This window comes from Lagenorhynchus albirostris, chromosome 20 (genome assembly GCF_949774975.1).
Source record: "Lagenorhynchus albirostris chromosome 20, mLagAlb1.1, whole genome shotgun sequence".
Lineage (NCBI taxonomy): Eukaryota > Metazoa > Chordata > Mammalia > Artiodactyla > Delphinidae > Lagenorhynchus > Lagenorhynchus albirostris.
Window position 1 is genome coordinate 37907170 of NC_083114.1, and position 17758 is coordinate 37924927.

Genomic DNA, 17758 nt, shown 5'->3' on the forward strand with positions numbered 1-17758 from the left:
CTGCCTCCTGGGGAAACCTCGACCTCAGCCTTCATTCCCATCCCAGGAGGGACCACAGGCTGGGATGCTGTGGCCAGGGCTCCAATCAGCAGCCCTGAGTGGTTGGCAGGGTGGATGTGGGAGAAGTATATAATCTGCCGTGTCTCCCCTCCCCCCTTTCCTGGAGGGCTCCATAGAGCAAGAGGGTGTGAGATGCATTAGCTTAAATGCTGGTTATGGAGATGGTTTACAGAGGAAAATGACCTGGGAAGCAGAACATTTGGGCTCGGAGTCTACCTCCACATGGATATGTGCCCCCTTGGCCAGGATTTCTCCTTTGCTGTTTCAGTTCCAAATCTTTGGGCTAGAAATGTCCAAATTTCCTTTCAAAGCTAACCTCCAGTGAGTTTGCGCACTGTGGGGCAGAATTGGCCTTTTGGAGGTCGGATGGATTTTGTGCCTGTGTGCCTTAAAAAAATGCATTAAATTATTCCTACACCTCCTGACCTGTGACCATTCTTTTTTTTTTTTTTTTTTAGCATCTGTATTGGAGTATAATTGCTTTACAATGTTGTGTTAGGTGCTGCTGTACAACAAAGTGAATCAGCTATATGTATACATATATCCCCATATCTCCTTTGCGTCTCCCTCCCACCCTCCCTATCCCACCCCTCTAGGTGGACACAAAGCACCGAGCTGATCTCCCTGTGCTATGCGGCTGCTCCCCACTAGCTATCTATTGTACATTTGGTAGTGTATATATGTCCATGCCACTCTCTCACTTCGTTCCAGCTTACCCTTCTCCCTCCCCGTGTCCTCAAGTCCATTCTCTACGTCTGCGTCTTTATTCCTGTGTGACCACTCTTATAGATCTTATTTCCGAGGGGTTGGGGAGTGGGAGGTGGGAGATGGGGAGGAGTAGGAGGGACAGGACAGAGAGAGGATGCGGGGGAGGGGGCACCAGCCTGGCGTTGTACCTTTGTAATTCAAACCAGGTCACAAGTAGCTGAGGTTCTTCCGTCATCTCCGGATGCCCTAGCATTACCCGTTCTCTAACAAATCAGCCAAGTTTTTCTTTCCTCCCCTTTCACGTGGGCTCCTTTCCACCCCCCAGCTCCCTCTCTCGACAGTGGCCCCATTGGAGGAGCTAGCGGATTCGTCGCAGCCTTTATCCGGCCTGAAAGCTGCGCCCGGGGTAGGGCAGGCAGCCAGCAGGACTCCGAAGGCCGCCTCGCTCCAAGAAGTGGTGCTGGCGCGCGCCCTGGTGGAAAATCAAGGAACTGCAGGTGCTCGATTCCGACTCCGCCCCCAGGCCCAAAGCCTTCCAGGTCATCTAGGAGCCTCCGCCCCTTGAGACCGACCTTACCCGAAGCGGAGCCAGTGGCGCTCGGGACGAGGCTGCGGATCCTGGAGGGAGAGAGGGTGAGGGGCATACAGTATTGGGGAAGCGAGAAACTGGCAGACAGAAGAGTGGCGTGCGATTCTTGGAGAGGGGTTGGGCAGCGAGGGAGACGCTCCCGCGACTGCCCTGAAGGGTCAGGACTTCTGGGAGAGCACGGCCCTCGGAGCATGCGGTCTGCGCCCGTCTGCTAGCTCCCAAGTCTGGAGCCTGGCGAGAGAGTGGGCGTCTCCGTCGCGCACGCCGGGCATCGAGTGTGCGTGCGGTGCTGAGCGTCCAAAACCCGACGGCAGTGTCTTCCCTGAGTGTCTCGCGTGTTGGGAGAAGGGCTCCCTAGGACTGCGCCCCGTTCAGGATAATGGAGAGGTGGCACGAGAGGGACACACTCATCTCCACCTCTCCGCAGATGGCATCGTGGAGCCCTGACACCCCATGTTCCTGCGACTGCTTTGTCTCGGTGCCCCCGGCCTCGGCCATCCCAGCTGTGATCTTTGCCAAGAACTCTGACCGGCCCCGGGAAGAGGTGCAGGAGGTGGTGTTTGTACCGGCAGGCACTCACGTCCCTGGGAGCCGGCTCCAGGTGGGTTAGGCCTTATAGGGTGCTGGGAGTTGTGGCAGAACTAGGCATTCTTCTAAGACCTTCCTCCTCTGCTCCCCCCACCTGGGAAGCTGCCAGATGTGGTGAAATGAGCATGAGCTTTGAGTCTACCGACTGGAACCTAACCTATTATTTAGCCTCTGTCGACCTCAGTTCCCTCATTTGTAAAATGGGAATAATAAAACCTTCCGCGAAGGACTGTGTAAGGTGATGGGCATAAGTGCCACCACTTTATAGGTACCTCCTTTCTGAGTGGACTCTCCCTTTCTCCTCCCTTATCTCCAGTGCACCTACATTGAGGTGGAACAGGTGTCAAAGACCCATGCTGTGATCCTGAGCCGCCCTTCTTGGCTGTGGGGGGCTGAGATGGGTGCCAATGAGCATGGTGTCTGCATTGGCAACGAGGCGGTGTGGACCAAGGAGCCAGTTGGGACAGGGGAAGCCCTGCTGGGCATGGATTTACTCAGGTGTGGACCCTGCCTCCCTCATCCCGTCAATATACCAGAAATCTGGGGCTGAGTACTGACCCAGGCCATCCTCCTTGCCCTGCCCCCAAGCCTGGTTCACAAGCGCCTCCCCCTTTCTGCCCACTTTGTCATCATCTCCAGGGAGGCTGTCCCTACCCCGCCCCTCTCTTGGCCCCATCTCCACAGTCTGGTAAGGAGCTCCCAAGTGTGGCCATCTCTGGGCTTCTGCTGACCCAGAAATAGGACAGTGGTTTAAAATTTTTTTCAATAGAAGTACAATTTTTTTCAAATGAAATCTCAGGGAGAATTTTGATTTGTAAAACCACTAAACATGGAGCAGCTCTGATTGAAGAGGTTGGAGGGCTCAGGGCACTTCTTTCTCCAAGAATATGTTTCAGTCCTTTTCATAAACCCCTTAGAGCACAGCTTGAAAACCACTGGCCTATATGTGCTTAATACAACCAATGTTGGCCGATTTTCTCTGTGACTTGGGCCTGTCACCAAACCTCTCTGGGCCTTTTCTGTCCACTGAAGCTCTGCCACCAGCCACTGATACCCCATCGCCCTCTGTCCCCTGGACTCTCTTTGTGCCAGGCTGGCTTTAGAACGTGGCAGCTCAGCCCAGGAGGCCTTGCACGTGATCACAGGCTTGCTGGAGCGCTACGGGCAGGGGGGCAGCTGCCGGGAGGACCCCATGCCATTCTCCTACCACAACACCTTCCTGCTGGCCGACCGGACTGAGGCATGGGTGCTGGAGACGGCGGGGAGGCTGTGGGCTGCGCAGAGGATCCAGGGTGAGGGGCCTGGCACTGGGGCCTGCCTCCCAGAAGTGTTCCCCTTTTGGGGTGGGAACAGTGCTGGGGGCAGGGAAGGCCCGATCCAGGAGCAAATGTCTCGGGTGGTGGGGACATCCAGGGAGATGGGAAATGAGTCCACTCAGGAACTTATCCTCCCCCCTCACTTGGTTGAGTCCTCTTGTGCTCCACCCTGCCGCTTCCTCTGGGGAGCCTTCCTGGACTTCCTGGTGGCCAGGTTTCTCCTTTAAACACAAGCAGGTTCCTCTTCTTGATGCTCACCACAGCTGCAAGCTCACAGTTATTTCTGTGATCGGCTTGTCTGTCTCCCCCTCCACGAGGGTTGTCTGTTCCCCTCACCACTGTGTTCTTAGCACCTTGCTGAAACCCTGGCACAGGACAGGGGCTTAACGATAAACGAGCGACTCCCCATCTCCTCCGCAGAGGGGGCCCGCAACATCTCCAACCAGCTGAGCATTGGCACGGACATCTCAGCAGAACACCCTGAGCTCCGGCCCCACGCCCGGGCCCAGGGCTGGTGGGGTGGGCAGGGTGCCTTTGACTTTGCCCAGACCTTCTCCCTGACCCAGCAGCCTGTGCGCATGGAGGCTGCCAAGGCCCGCTTCCGGGCCGGGCAGGAGCTGCTGCAGCAAAGGCAAGGTCAGTGAGTGGATGGGGTGGGGGCCGGCCTCCCTCCCCTCCCACAGCTTCAGGGGGCTTAGTCTGAGGCCGGAGGGCCCCTTTCTGCCCTGGCAGGGGGCATCACGGCAGAGGCGATGATGGGCATCCTCAGGAGCAAGGAGAGTGGCATCTGTATGGACTCCGGAGGCTTCCGCACCACGGCCAGCATGGTGTCCGTGCTGCCCCAGGACCCCACACAGCCCTGCGTCCACTTCCTCACTGCCACGCCAGACCCGTCCCGGTGAGAGTGTGGGGAAGGCTGGGGAGAACGGGCCAGGCAGGGGAGACGGAAGGGTGCGATAGCCCTCAATCCTTCCATCCCTGTCCCATCAGGTCGGTGTTCAAACCTTTCATCTTCGGTGTGGGAGCGGCCCAGGTCCCCCAGGTGCTGTCCCCCACTTTTGGAGCACAGGACCCTGTTCGGAGCCTGCCTCGATTCCAGACTCAGGTGGATCGCCGGCACGCCCTCTACCGCGGACACCAGGTGGCCCTGGGGCTGATGGAGAGTGAGCAGGTAACCCCCAGGGAATCCCCCACTCCCAGCTGGGACTCTGGAAACGTGAGGGGACCTGGGAGTGGAGGAAAGACTGCAGAGCTGGGGAGAGGAGTCTCTCCCTTCAAAGCCAGCTGTCCAGGAGAATGTTGGGTGCTCTGTCCTTTCTCCTGCTTCTGTGAGATGGCAGCCACGTCCCCCTTCCGGAGGGAAGCCGGTCCCAGGGACTCAGCTACCTTTCCCGGGCAGGATCGTGGGCAGCAGCTCCGGCAGAAGCAGCGGGACCTGGAGCAGGAAGGCCTGGAGGCTGTGCGGGGGCTGCTGGCCAGGGAGTGGGCCCCACCACCCCAGGAGCTGGGCGGCCTCTTCCAGGCCTTTGTGGAGAAGGAGAGCTGGGCATATGCCTGAGCCCGGCTCCTTCCGGCTTGGCCTGGGGTGCAGCAGGCTGCAGTGGGCACAGGACCCCTGCGGTAGAGGGACAGAGCAACCCCTTCACCGCCTCCGCCTTGTTCTGAGTGGCCGGGTCAGCCTTTGCCTTAATAAATGTGTTCTATTTCCTCGTTCAGTGTCCAGGGCCAGTGGGCGTGGGAGAGCCAGGAGAGGGCAAAGGGCAGCCCTGAGGTGGCTGCAGGGCCTCTGGGTGCCTTGCTGGGCGGTGCATTCTTCTGACTTGGTGAAGGTCTTGGGGGGCCCTGTGGGGAGAGGAGGTGGCCGCCAGGCGTGTGGGTGTGTGTACACGGAGGAGCATGCATGCCTGGCACGGGTGGCCGCTACGTGGGGAGGATTAGAACCGGCTTTTTGGTCCTTGACCTGAACCTCCGAAGGGCACTCCCTAGGGGGGGCGGTGAGATGTGTGCCCCGCGAGATGGCCTGAGACGGGGTGCCAGTCCCCTGGGTAGTTCCTGCAAGATCCTATTCTTTGGAATCAGGCTCTGTGTTCCTGCCACTGTTTCTGGGTGCTTTTACCGACAGCTTCCCCTGAGATTCCCCCAAGTGACACGGAAGACACATGCAGGGCCTGGGGATACTTTACTGGGGGCAGGCTCCTGTCACAGGCGAGGGCTCTGAGGGGGAGGGGAGACCCACTCCACTCTTCGTTCGTCCGTGTTCCTGGGGCTTTGCTGGTAGCAATGGGCTGCGCTTCACTTCTTGATTTTTTTGGTCACGGTTTTGGTCGTGCTGGGGGCCCCAGCCGGCGAGGCCTTGGCAGCTGCGGCCCCTCTGGCCCCCTTCCCTGCCTGAACAGTGCTTTGCTGGCTCCTGGAAGCCGGAAGGCATGGTTTCTTGGTGGCAGAGGAGGCTTGTGGCAAGGAGACGGGCTCCGGGGACGTCTCCTTCCCTTGCCTGGGAGGGACGGAAGGGCTGCTGTTCCCGGCCATGGGTGCTCCTGGCAGCGGTGGGAGGTCGGTGAGGGCGGGCCGCATCTCCACCCTCAGTAGGTGCTCCAGCAGGGCTGTCTGCTGCCTGTGCTCCCGGTGCCTGCTCGTCTCCTGCTCCAGCTCCTTGAGGAAGCCTGTGAGGGGCCAGGACGGTGGGTGGTAGATGGAGCCCTGGGCTTAGCAGGAACAGACTCTCCCCTACCATCCCTAATGAGGAGGAGCCTAAGATGGGGTGGGGAGGACGAGTCACCTGCATGCCCAGACTGGTCTGGCCCTGGGACCACGTCCCCAGACACCACCGCTGTCTTAGCTTCTCCCAGATCCCACAGGGCAGGCAGGGGTGTGCTCTGGGGAGGCTGCAAGCCTTGGAAAGCAGGGTCACCTCGCTCTGAGCAAAACGGGCCTCTCAGCTCTGGGAACTCCTCGTCCTCATTGCTTGAGGCTTTATCCTCCTCGTCCGAGGTCCAGCGCTCTGCCACAGGCTGCCCGTCTAGGTCCAGGAGCAGTGGCAGGGCTTCTGTCACCAGCCTCCTGCAGGGCAGAAAGAACAGAGGCTACCACTCAGAAGGGCACGCCTGCGCGTGGAGCCTGGGAGGATGCACAGACACAAGCCACAGCTGCCACGCCAGGAGGGGAGGTGTTCTCGAGCTGGAAGATAGGCCTGTGGTCAGGCCAGCCAGCTGAGGGCAGGCCCCAAGTGGAGTTATGGGGGGTGGGAAGGCCAAAGGGGCCCAACTCGAGCTGGAGTGAGGGTGGAGAAGGTGCCAGGGATGCCCCCCCCCCAGGTTTGCAGGCCATCACCCCTCTCTTCCCACCTTCACTTCCTCCTCACCTGTAGCTCTCCTGGTTGGTGCAGCTGTTTCCAGTCAGGTTGAGGATGAGAAGGCTCTCGGGGAATTCATCTGCACACAGCAAAGAGAGGAATAATGAGGTTCTCACACCCACCTTCCTGTCTAAAGCCACTGCCTCTTTGCACAGCCCCCCAGAGCCCCGGAGGATGTGCCGATAATGCAGGCACGGGGAGGGAGAGCAGAGAGAAGGGAGGGCACCACCGGGACTTATTCCATGAGCCAGGGCAAGGACGTTCCTACCCAGCTTCAGTATTTCTATCAGGTTCTCAGAAAGGTCCAGAAACTGGAGGTGTGGGAGGTCGCGGAGGTTTTCCACCTGCCTGATTCGGTTTCCTGCCAGAGACAGGAAGCTGTAGGGGAAGGGAGGGGGAGAGACAGCTGAATCACAGAACAGCTGAAGCGGGGGACAGGGGCACCAGGCGTCCGGGGCCCCCTGGCTAGGCAGCCGGATGAGAAGTGGGGACGCATGGCCTTCTGGGGTGAGGGAAGCAGAGCTAGGCTTGCAGGGTCCTCGGCTGACCAGCAGCTGGGCTTGGGGAGATCTGAGCCAGTTCTTCGGGGTATTACCAGGTTCCTCGCCTTCATCCTCCCTCTTCTTCCCTCCCCCGACCCTGCCTGAGCCCTGGCACCACGTACCGTAAGGAGGGGACGCAGGCCAGGTTCTCAATTCGCTCGATCTTATTCTGCAGGAAGAAACCGAGTTGGGGAAACCAAGCTGAGGTCAGCTGAATGGGGGGCCTTTTAAAGGGACAAAGCCCCAAGACCAAGTCTACTCTTGAGGCTGGAGATGTGGCACTTTGGGAATGATCATCCCACTTCTTGAACTGGTTGTCACTACCTTGGGGTGATTTGTTTTCTCCAGGTGGATGGTTGAGGGCATAAACTTGGGGCTGGGCTAAATTTGATTTAAGTACCCTGATCACCCCACAACCAAAGAGTGACCTGGACATCAGAGAAGGAAACCAAGGGGAAACGGGGAAAGGGAAAAGGCTTTGGTGGTGGATTACACACATGGAGGGGACAGTGTACCTATACTACTTTGGTCTGTCAGGTTTCTGTGGGGGAAGGTTAAGGGATCTGGGTATATTCAACCTGAGGGAGGCTGGAGATCAACCACCCACCCACCCCCACTACCACCACCACCAAAAAGCCTTCAAGGTTCTGAAGGATGCTGAGGAATCTCGTGGTTCCTTCTTCCTTTTTTTCAAAACAGGAAATGGACTTGAGCTATATAACGTGAGAGATTTAGGGCAGACATCAAGAAGGACTTCTAGAACAAGAGAATTGTCTGACAAAAAAACAGTGACTCAAGAGCATGGTCAGCATGTCTTTTGGGTGGATTGGTCTTTCAATTCAAGATAATTCCTGATTCATCTGGAAACAGTTTCTATGAAGGTCTGCCTGCCTGAACACCAGTAAATGGGCAAGATGACCTGGTTGGCTCCTTTCAGATTAGACAGACATGGCTCACAGGGGATGCAGTCCTGTCCACAGGGAGGAGTAAGGGCAGGAGGCAGGAAGTTACCCCTTGCAGATAGAGGCTGTGAAGATTCTGGAAGCCCTCTAGGTTCCTGATAGTGGTAATTCCCTCCCGGTCCAGGCGGACAGTCTGCAGTTCAGCAAGCGTGTGGAACCTGGGCAAACGGTCAGCAGGGTTGGCTAACAAGGCCACTTCTGTGGTCTCTTAGGAGGAAGACGGAGGGGAGGGTGTTTCAAGGAGGGGGTGGATGGCTCAGTGATTGCTCAGATGTCAGGGACACCTGCTTGACTCATGAGGCGGGGTCTAGATCGGGGAACCTGGGTTGACTTGGAGACCTGGGTATCTGCCAGTAGCACTGGGAGAGATAAGAGTGAGAGGTGAGTAAGGGCCCTTGGACTGGGAAACTGGGTGATGGCAGCTTACGGTTCCTGCAGAGGCAGGGGAAGACTTCCTCCAGCCAGGTTGGGCTGGGACAGAGAGGGGACAATCTCTGCAGGAAGATCCTTCCTCACCTCCCTTCTGAGTGGTCCACGGAGGGAAGATCACTTGTTCCACCCACCCATTCATTAATCCCCAAACATTTAGTAAGTGCCCATCAGAGACAAATGAAAGAGTCCCTGCCCATCACTACTAGGGAAGCTGGCCAAACATCTATGACAAGTGGATGACAGAGGCATGTGCAAGGGACTAAGGGAGTCCATGGATTATACACTGCATTCAGACTGGGGTGTTCAGGGAATGCTTCCTGGAGGAGGTGACATATGAGTACGCGTTAGCCAGGAAGGTGAGGGGGGATGAGGAGAAGGCATTTCAAGCAGAAGGTATAGTATGTGCGAATCCAGACTTTCTTGAACTTTAATGTGCCCATGAATCCCTTAGGGGGTCTTGTTAAAGTTCAGATTCTGATTCAGTAGGTGGGCCTGAGACTCTTCATTTCTAACAAGCTCCTAAGTGATGCAGATGCTTCCCACTCGTCCCAGCACCACTCTGAGTAGTAAGGTGCTAAGATGTGAGAACACGGGGTCTTAGAGAAATCACACACTTATGGAGAGTGGCAAGAAATAAGGCTGAAAAGGCAGCAGAGGTCAACTCAGGCTAAGGTGTTTGGATTTTATTCTGGAGGTACCAGGGAGTCAGGTTCTATCAGATTTGTCATTTAAAAGGATCACTTTGGCAACAGTATAAGGTGCCTGGACTGGGGGTAGAGAGACTAATTAGGAGTTTGTTGAGAGGTGATGACTTATTTAAGACCTGACTTAAAGCAATTGAGTGGGCATGGTGAAAAAGAAATAGAATGATTTTTAAGGAGGGAGAATAAGTTGGACATTGCCACTGACTGAATGTGTGGAGTTAAGTAAAGAGAGGGACAAAGAAAGGTAAGTTGACAGATCAGTAGAGCTCAGGGGACTGGTCATCCTGTGTGTTTCAATATTCCAGCACCCCTTTCCTCTCCCATGCACTCACATTTTCTCTGACAGGTCCTCATCCTCAGGGAAGGCCAAATTCCGCTTAGTGATAAGGGCTTCAGTAATGCACACACCGCCTTCCTCTGGACTCTGGGCAGGCTTATCTGTGAAAAGAAGAGTCCAATTGTTACATTTCCTGATTCTTGGAGGCCTGACTCTACTGTTAGTCAATTGTTCTACCCAACATCCCACCTCCCTACTCACCTCCAGGCATGATCTAAAAGCTGCTGGCTTGGGGAGGGATTTGAACGAAGAGGAGCAGAGCAGCTTGGACAGCCCCTGGGAATGGAGGAATGGAGCCCCAGGATGGTATGAGGATAGAGAAGCTCAGAGAATTGGGGGACAAAGGAAAGGGGTTGATTCAGAGCAAATTGTTGGGGTGGCATAGAAGACGAAAGTAAATCGAAGTGGAGGGTCTGGAGTTTGAGGGGTGTATAGGGGCTTTACTGGCCGCCTACAGGGGGCTTGTAGGTAGATGGTGGCGCGTGCGGATGGCAAGAGCGGTTGGAGGAGTCTAGCGTCGTTGCTAGGAGACTGGACGCCAGATGGGTCATCCGGGAGGGCGGGCTCGCCGGTGCCGGGCTCGGCGCATTCGTGTTGCTGCTCCAGCCGGCGGCTCCGCCCTCCGCTTCCGGCCCTGGGACTACCCACAGTCCTTAGCTCCTTCCGTCTCGCTAGGCTCCGCGCCGTTCTTCCGGTGGCGATGGCTGCGGCCGTGGCTGGGATGCTGCGAGGGGGTCTCCTGCCCCAGGCGGGTAAGGAGCGGCCCACGTCTTCTCGGCGCGTTCCGGCCGATGCTCTCTACTCGTCTCCCTCCTCTACTACTAATCCCGTCCCGAAATCTCTGATCCCAGACACCTCCTGATGACCCCTGACCCCAGCTAGATCGCCGGCCTCCTTCCCCCATCTAATTTCCTGTGAGTCCAGACTCTAGTAATAACGACAACACAGCAAAAACGTCAGCGACAACTACAGTATTTATTCTCGACGCCCCAGTCCCCCTGCCTTGTTTGGGGTTTCTCTAGCCCACCACCCAGCTCTTTCTGCCTCCAGAGATTCCTTAAGGTCTCAGCCTAAATGTCATCTCAGGCCTTCCCTCGCCACCCTCCGCAAAGTTTTCCCCTGTTAAATCTGTATCTCTCACCCTGTTTACTGACCCCTTCGCCTTATCACAATCTAATTTAGCATTTCTTTATTTGTTGTTTTCTCAGACTATAAACTCTGTAATGGCAGAACCCATGTTCATTCAGCATAGCCAGCATGTGGCATGGTGCCTGACATTAATAGGCATGCTATAGATATTTGTTTAATGAATGATTTTGAGTACGTAATATAGGTCAGGCACAGTGATAAATACTTTACATGTATTATTTCATTTAAACCTTAAAGCGTCCTTTGAAGAAAGCGTTATCTTCCCCTCTTTACAGATTAAGAAACTCAAGTTTAGACCAATTGAGTGACTGGTCAAGGTCACAGCTAGTAAGTGGCAGGAGAGAGATTAAAATCTGGTTCCATGTGTGTCAATTATATCTCAATAAAACTGCAAAAATTTTTGAAAAATCTTGTTCCATCTGATTTAACTTAACAGTTAGGTTTTGTGGCCACTGGCAAGAAAACCTCTCACTTAAGCAATTCTCCATGCTCTCTGACTGTCAGAGCCACCTTCTGGCTGCACCTTTCTCTGAGATCCTATTCCGGCCTTGGGAAGGGCTGAAAGTGGGAAGCTCTAGCTTGGGTCCTTTTGTTGAGCGTGAAGCGGTTACCTTGGCTTAGGGCTTTCGAGTGGCTCCCTTGTCTTCTGAGGGGTGCTCTCCAGCAATGCCTGTAAACAAGAAGCATAGAGAGGAGGGAGACTTGTTTGGGGGAGCTGTGAGGACAGTATAACTTTTCCCTCTTGCTTCAAATCACAGGGGAAGGAGCAATGCGTAGAGCAGTGGTTCTCAAACTTTAGCCAGCATCAGCGTTACCTGCAGGGCTTGTTAACACTGTTTTCTGGGCTCCGCTCCAGAGCTACTGACTCAGTAGATCTAGGACGGGGCCCGAGAACTTGATTTCCTAACAAGTTCCTGGGTGATGCTGATGTTGGGTTGGGGAGGGGTGGTGGTGGTGCACACTTTGAGAACCACTGGCTTATAGCAGGGGTTGGCAAACTATGGCAGGGCTAGTCACCATCTTTCCTACATAGTTGTATTGGAACACAGCTACATCTGTTTGTTTACATATTGTCTATGGTTACTTCCATCATACAGTGGCAGAGCTGAGTAGTAGCGATAGGCCACATGGCTCTCAAACTTAAAATTTTTATTTGGTCATTTAAGAAAACATTTGCCCAGCTCTCTCCTCCTTTTTAAAATGTATTCAAAATACTTTCTCCTTTGTTCTCATTTTTTTCCTTATCTCTGCATAAAGAGCTGGAGAAATGGGCACCTCCAAGGATCAAGCACCTGAGCTAAGGTCACCAATTAAAGAGAAGAGAAGGTTCGGGGATTCAGGCTTTCTAGCATAGTTCCTTGTCCCACTCAGTGCTGAGGCTAGCTCTGTGAACTCTGGTTGTTTGTGCCTAGGGGGTGGGTTTTGTCCATCTGGTGCAGACTAAGAGGCTGCTTCTCACCATATGGCCCTTTCTTCTCCCAGGCCAGCTGCCCATCCGCCAGCTTGTCCGCTATGGCTCCAAGGCTGTTACCCGTCACCGTCGTGTGATGCACTTTGAACGGCAGAAGCTGATGGCTGTGACTGAGTATATCCCCCCCAAACCTGCTGTCAACCCCAGATGCCTGCCGCCCCCTCCCAGGCCCCCCCAGGAGGTAAGAAACAGGCTGGGCATGTCGCCTGGTGGTGGGATGGTGGATTAAAGTGATCTTGTTGCTGTGGCCATAATGAAGTAGCACTCCAGGACATGGTCATCCACATCATTACTTCCCCACTTTGACCCTGTAGTCCAGATACTTTCAAATGAAATCTGCACTTGATTCTGCGTCGGCCTTTTGGGCTCTGTGGTTTGGACAGGGTTCCTGGATTTCCTTCATTCTTGTCTCCAAAAATGTGTGTGTGAAAGCTATCCACACAGGCGGAGGTAGGAGAGAACATCGCTCCCGTCTTGAAGCTTCCATGTTTTCTTAGAGGAACAACACGAGGTTTTTTGTCCTTGAAAAAGACCAGTGGAGAACTGGTAACTTCATGGTGGTTCTCAGCTCCACAAGTTCTCAACTTTGAGAAACACTGTCTTGAGAAAATGAAGTCTTGTTCTGTAAAAATACCTCAATTTTGAATTAACATTGCAAAAGAGTAATCTTGTATTTATATTTGGTAAAATAATTCAGCATGAGTACAGTGTCAGGGATAATTAAATGATTTTGACAGTATTATTATCAAAATAATGTTTGCTGGGTCAGACTGCTGTCCAGTTCAAGGGGACTGAGCATTCTCAGGTTTTAAAAACACTACTCTAGGGAATTTCCTGGCAGTCCAGTGGTTAAGACTCGGTGCTTTCACTGCCCAAGGCCCGGGTTCAATCCCTGGTTGGGAAACTAAGATTCCACAAGCCACACGATGCAGCCAAAAAGAATAATAACAAAAACTTAAAAATATATATTTATTTACTTATTTAGGCTGCACCTTGTCTTTGTTGTGGCACATGGGATCTTCCCTGCAGCCTGTGGGCTTCTTTAGTTGTGGCATGTGGACCTCTTAGTTGCAGCATGCATGCCGGATCTGGTTCCCTGACCAGGGATCAAACCCAGGCCCCCTGCATTGGGAGCACAGAGTCTTACCCACTGGACCACCAGGGATGTCCCAATAATAAAATTTTTTAAAATTAAAAAAATAAAAACACTGCTGTAAAGCCTGTGGTTATCAAATGGAAATGAAAGGATGGAGTGGGAGATAGAACATGTCTCAGAGTCAGGGGCCCAGCTCTCCTGCCTGTACCCTGATCTTCGTTAGGGCATCACTGGAAGCTCCAGCACCTGTCCCTGAGGGAGTAAGGGTTGTAAGGAGACGGGGCATTTTACATCCCCTTGGCCCTCCTTTTCTGACTGCAGGAGACAGGCCTCGTCCGGCTCCTCCGTCGGGAGATAGCAGCAGTTTTCCGAGACAACCGAATGATAGCTGTCTGCCAGAACGTGGCTCTGAGCGCGGAGGACAAGCTTCTCATGCGGCACCGGCTGCGGAGGCACAAGATCCTGATGAAGGTCTTCCCCAACCAGGTAGAGAACGGCTCCCTGGCGTGGGTTGCCGTATTCGCCTCCCTCACCCCCATCTCAAACCCCAGCATCTCTCCCAAGATGTGGCACTCCTGACTCCTCCCTGCCACGGCAGCCCTCTAGTCCGGGGCCTAATCTGTGATTAGGGTTTGAGGAGACCCTCGGCTTGAGCCCTCAGCCTGGTGTGGCCTGTGACCAAGGTGGGTGACTCCTTCTCCTACTTGACCCCAGTAAGCCCTTCTTTCTTGCTGTTCCAGATCCTAAAGTCCTTCCTGGAAGATTCCAAGTACCCAAATTTGCTGCCCCTTTTTGTGGGGCACAACCTGCTGCTGGTCAGTGAAGAGCCCAAGGTCAAGGAGATGGTGCGAATCTTGAAGAGTGTGCCTTTCCTGCCGCTGTTGGGTGAGCAAGCTCCCCTGCCAGTTGGGGGTGAGGGTGAAGGGGAGTGGGTGCTAGAGCAGCCTGCTGCCATCTGCAAGGCTTGTGTGGGTAAAACTGCGGACATGCTTGGAGGGGACACCCTCTCGCGATGGAGCCTGCGTCGGTAGCACCATTTGATGAGGGCTGCTTGTGTGTGTCACTCCGCGGAGGGGACGTTCAGACACCTTGAGTCTAGCAAGGGGGTAGTGGGTATTGAAACCCACAAAGACAAAGATACTTAAAACAAATAGCCCAAGTGAAGGGTGCTGAGGGGTAGTGAGCAATGTTTCCTAGACTCCCCTGGCGCCGAGAGTCCCTGGAGGTGCTTCTTTCAGAGAGTACTGATTTCACAGGTCTGTGTTGGGGGGCAGGAATCTGTGTTTATTATACAGACTCTCCCCACCCCGCCCCCCCGCCCCAAACACACACTCCATGGTTCTTCAAGGAAGTTTAGGAAACTGACTTAGTGGGGGTTGGACCAGGTAGATGTATCATGTAAGGGATTCTAGGGAAGAGTTAGGAAGGAAGGGAGAGGATTGATCTGAAACAGTGGGAGTGGGGCGGGGCACAAGTGGGAACCAGATTTTGGGGAAGGCTGGGAGGTAGAAAAGGGCAATGGAGAGCAAATTCCTAGGGTTGGACCATTATTTTTGGAGAAGAAAAGCATTTGTGGGAGCCTCGCTGATCCTGTGTTCTTCCAGGTGGCTGCGTTGATGACACCATCCTCAGCAGGCAGGGCTTCATCAACTACTCCAAGCTCCCCAGCCTGGCCCTGGTGCAGGGGGAGCTGGTAGGAGGACTTACCCTCCTCACGGCCCAGACCCACTCCCTGCTTCAGCACCAGCCCCTCCGGCTGACTGCCCTGCTGGATCAGTACGTCAGACAGCAACACGAGGAGGACCCTGTCGTGCCAGCCAGTGGGCAGCCGGATCCTCCCGACCCTGTTCCGGACTCGTAGCCAGCCTCTTGTACCCAGCCTGCCCATAAATACAGTCTGCCCCGTTGGCTGTCAGAGATATGGGGAACTTGGGGTGAGGAGTGGCGTTTGTTACCTGGCTTTCACTGACAAAGATCTCTTCCAGTACATGGCAACCCGGAGATGCAGAGGGATCCCATTTCAGAACGGAGGTGGCTCGTAATCACTGTCTTTGTCGCTAGTTTTCCCAACTTGGGACCTGATAGCAGCGGTCTCTTTCCATTCTCCAGGTCCAAGGCGGAGAAGCCTTTGGTTTCTGTGTTCACTGCCCTTGCTGCACGTGCCTCCCAGCCTATCCCCTCGTGGCTCCAGTGTGCCAGGATAGCGCAACTGAGTAATTGATTGTGCTGCGAGTGGCATCTGTTGAGAGCCTCCTATGCCAGGCTCCCTTTACATGTGCTAGATCCTGTATTCCTCGCGTTATCCCCATTTCACAGAGAGGAAGACTAAGGGGAGGAGAAGTTAAATAGCCCGCCCAAGGTCATGCAGTTGGCAAGAGTCAGCACAGGGACTGAGCCAGGCTCTTCCTACTCCGAAGATGCCCTGGTTTTCTACACTAAAGCTTTTTCATTAGGGTCCCAAGTGTGCTTGGGTGTTAATTCTGCGCCCTCAGGGTGTGCCATGTCGTGGAAGAGTTGGGAGCACTGCTTTATGATAAAGTGAAATGCATTTTACTTACTGTGTTTTGCTGTTGACAAGCTTATCCTCCCTGTAGACTTATTCCCAAGGTCATCTCTGACTCACTTCTCTTCCTAGAAAATCCTTCCTCTTCCCATGTCCAAGCCTGTTACCTCCCTGTACTTGCTCCCACAAATGGCATTGCTTAAGTGCTTGTCCTTTTGAAGGCAGCTGCCCACTTTGTCCAGTATCTGGCCCATCTCAGGTGGTTCAAAACAAAAGAGCTGGGACTTCCCTGGTGGCGCAGTGGTTAAGAATCCGCCTGCCAATGCAGGGGACACGGGTTTGAGCCCTGGTCCGGGAAGATCCCACATGCTGTGGAGCGACTAAGCCCGTGCGCCACAACTACTGAGCGTGTACTCTAGAGCCCGTGCCACAACTACTGAGCCCACGTGCTGCAACTACTGAAGCCCACGCACCTAGAGCCCGTGCTCTGCAACAAAAGAAGCCACCGCAATGAGAAGGCCGTGCACCGCAATGAAGAGTAGCCCCCGCTCGCGGAAACTAGAGAAAGCCCGCGTACAGCAACGAAGATCCAACGCAGCCAAAAATAAAATAAATTTATTAAAAAAAAAAAAGGAGCTGAGGGAAAGCCAGGATTCTGTTTTAATAGGGGGGTCTGGGGGCTCTTGAGTAGGAGGCCTCATCCAAGTCTCAGGGAACTGGAGGTTTTTAATGGAGAGGGGGTGTATGACAAGAAGCCTGCCCTTGTCCTTGGTTGGAGCGCATTCCGGGTGGACGCGGGTGATGCGGGGAGTTAGTTGATCATTGCTCTAGGAGCAGTGCCACAGCTTCCTTAGTCCTGGGCAGACTCTGCTCTGGCAATGATGGTCTGCAGCAGCTTTTCCTTCCCTGGTTCAGGACCAGCTCTCCACAGTGCCCAGCTCTGTGCCTTTCGCCCAGGGATGCTCAATCAATAGGAATTGAATTAAAAGGCCCCTGAGGCTCCTGGATGCCAGAGCTGGTCTGGCCAGTGGTGCCCAGTGCTCTCGCTGACTCCCAGAACCCTGCCAGGTGCTAAGGACGCCCTCCGGGGGTGGCAGGGACTGCTGAGGTTCTGAATGGAACAGAGAGCAGGCATCTCCTGAGAGATGTGCAAGCCAAGGCCCATGGGACGGCTGGTTGGGGAAGTGGCCTATGTCATATTGGGAATCAAAGAAGAACCTCGAATTGCATCCTTCACCTGCTGGCGTTGCCTGAAACCACAGCATTAAACCCACTTCTTTCCAGTAAGTGGCTGCACTGCACTTAAAGCTGTCAGTCCAGTTCATATTCATTTGAATGAATTCTAGACCTTTCTCAAGAGGTAATTTTTAATTAGAATTGAGCAGCTGCACACAGTACTCCAGCAGAAGGGCAAAGGTGTTCAGAAAGGGAGGCCAAGGGTACTAGAGTTGGCTCCAGCTAGCCTTTTAACAGCCAGGTGGTTACCGCCCCCAGACCTGCCCCCCATCCAAAGACTCGGTAGGCTGGGGGGTGGGGGGTGTCTTACTACATAGGTGCTTCCGGCCCCCATGGGTCCTGACCTGGTGGGGCATCACCCCCAGTGACAGCCTCACTGTGGCCCTCTTGAACTATGCCCTGCTGACTGCCTTTGGCACTGTCAGCTGTGGTTCCATGGGTCACCCCTCCCTTTCTGTCAACCTGAAAGCTTTGCTGGCTCCAAATTCCACAGTCTATTTTCAGATGTAAAACTGAGAGGCAGGGGTTAATAAGGAAATGGCCTTGGGTACTAATTGGGGTCAAGGCCATACTAGTGTGAGCAAATTCTTTACCAGCACTAGCTTGGGGCCAGCAGCTCCCTAGTCCTCTGTGATCTATCTGGAACTGTGCCCACTGGGGACTCTGCTCTCACTCCCAAGCTTTGTGGGTGCTGGGGAGTCGGCTCAGCCCTG

General features: G+C 54.4%; 3 protein-coding genes across 6 annotated transcripts; 2 read left to right on the top strand and 1 right to left on the bottom strand.

Moving 5' to 3' along the window:
• The first annotated feature begins 1323 nt into the window (after window positions 1-1323).
• SCRN2 (secernin 2) lies at window positions 1324-4971 on the top strand. Of its 2 annotated transcripts, XM_060133615.1 has the most exons (8): window positions 1324-1401; window positions 1785-1958; window positions 2262-2443; window positions 3038-3237; window positions 3682-3897; window positions 3994-4159; window positions 4252-4432; window positions 4661-4971. In XM_060133615.1, the coding sequence occupies exons 2-8, from the start codon at window positions 1785-1787 to the stop codon at window positions 4817-4819; spliced, it is 1278 nt and encodes a 425-aa protein (XP_059989598.1). In that variant the 5' UTR covers window positions 1324-1401; the 3' UTR covers window positions 4820-4971. The 2 variants fall into 2 exon arrangements, with proteins under 2 accessions (XP_059989598.1, XP_059989597.1); XM_060133614.1 differs by having other exon boundaries at window positions 1341-1958.
• A 452-nt stretch (window positions 4972-5423) lies between these two features.
• Window positions 5424-10202, bottom strand: LRRC46 (leucine rich repeat containing 46). 2 transcript variants are annotated; one of them, XM_060133617.1, is made up of 8 exons: window positions 9792-10202; window positions 9586-9691; window positions 8167-8275; window positions 7278-7324; window positions 6882-6991; window positions 6623-6692; window positions 6173-6321; window positions 5424-5924 (listed from the first exon to the last, which is right to left on the bottom strand). In XM_060133617.1, the coding sequence occupies exons 1-8, from the start codon at window positions 9799-9801 to the stop codon at window positions 5554-5556; spliced, it is 972 nt and encodes a 323-aa protein (XP_059989600.1). In that variant the 5' UTR covers window positions 9802-10202; the 3' UTR covers window positions 5424-5553. The 2 variants fall into 2 exon arrangements, with proteins under 2 accessions (XP_059989600.1, XP_059989599.1); XM_060133616.1 differs by lacking the exons at window positions 8167-8275; window positions 9586-9691; window positions 9792-10202 and having other exon boundaries at window positions 6041-6321; window positions 7278-7654.
• MRPL10 (mitochondrial ribosomal protein L10) lies at window positions 10030-15859 on the top strand. Of its 2 annotated transcripts, none has more exons than XM_060133619.1 (5): window positions 10030-10342; window positions 12222-12391; window positions 13628-13792; window positions 14047-14191; window positions 14911-15859. In XM_060133619.1, the coding sequence occupies exons 1-5, from the start codon at window positions 10063-10065 to the stop codon at window positions 15165-15167; spliced, it is 1017 nt and encodes a 338-aa protein (XP_059989602.1). In that variant the 5' UTR covers window positions 10030-10062; the 3' UTR covers window positions 15168-15859. The 2 variants fall into 2 exon arrangements, with proteins under 2 accessions (XP_059989602.1, XP_059989603.1); XM_060133620.1 differs by having other exon boundaries at window positions 10266-10504.
• The last annotated feature ends 1899 nt before the right edge of the window (window positions 15860-17758 follow it).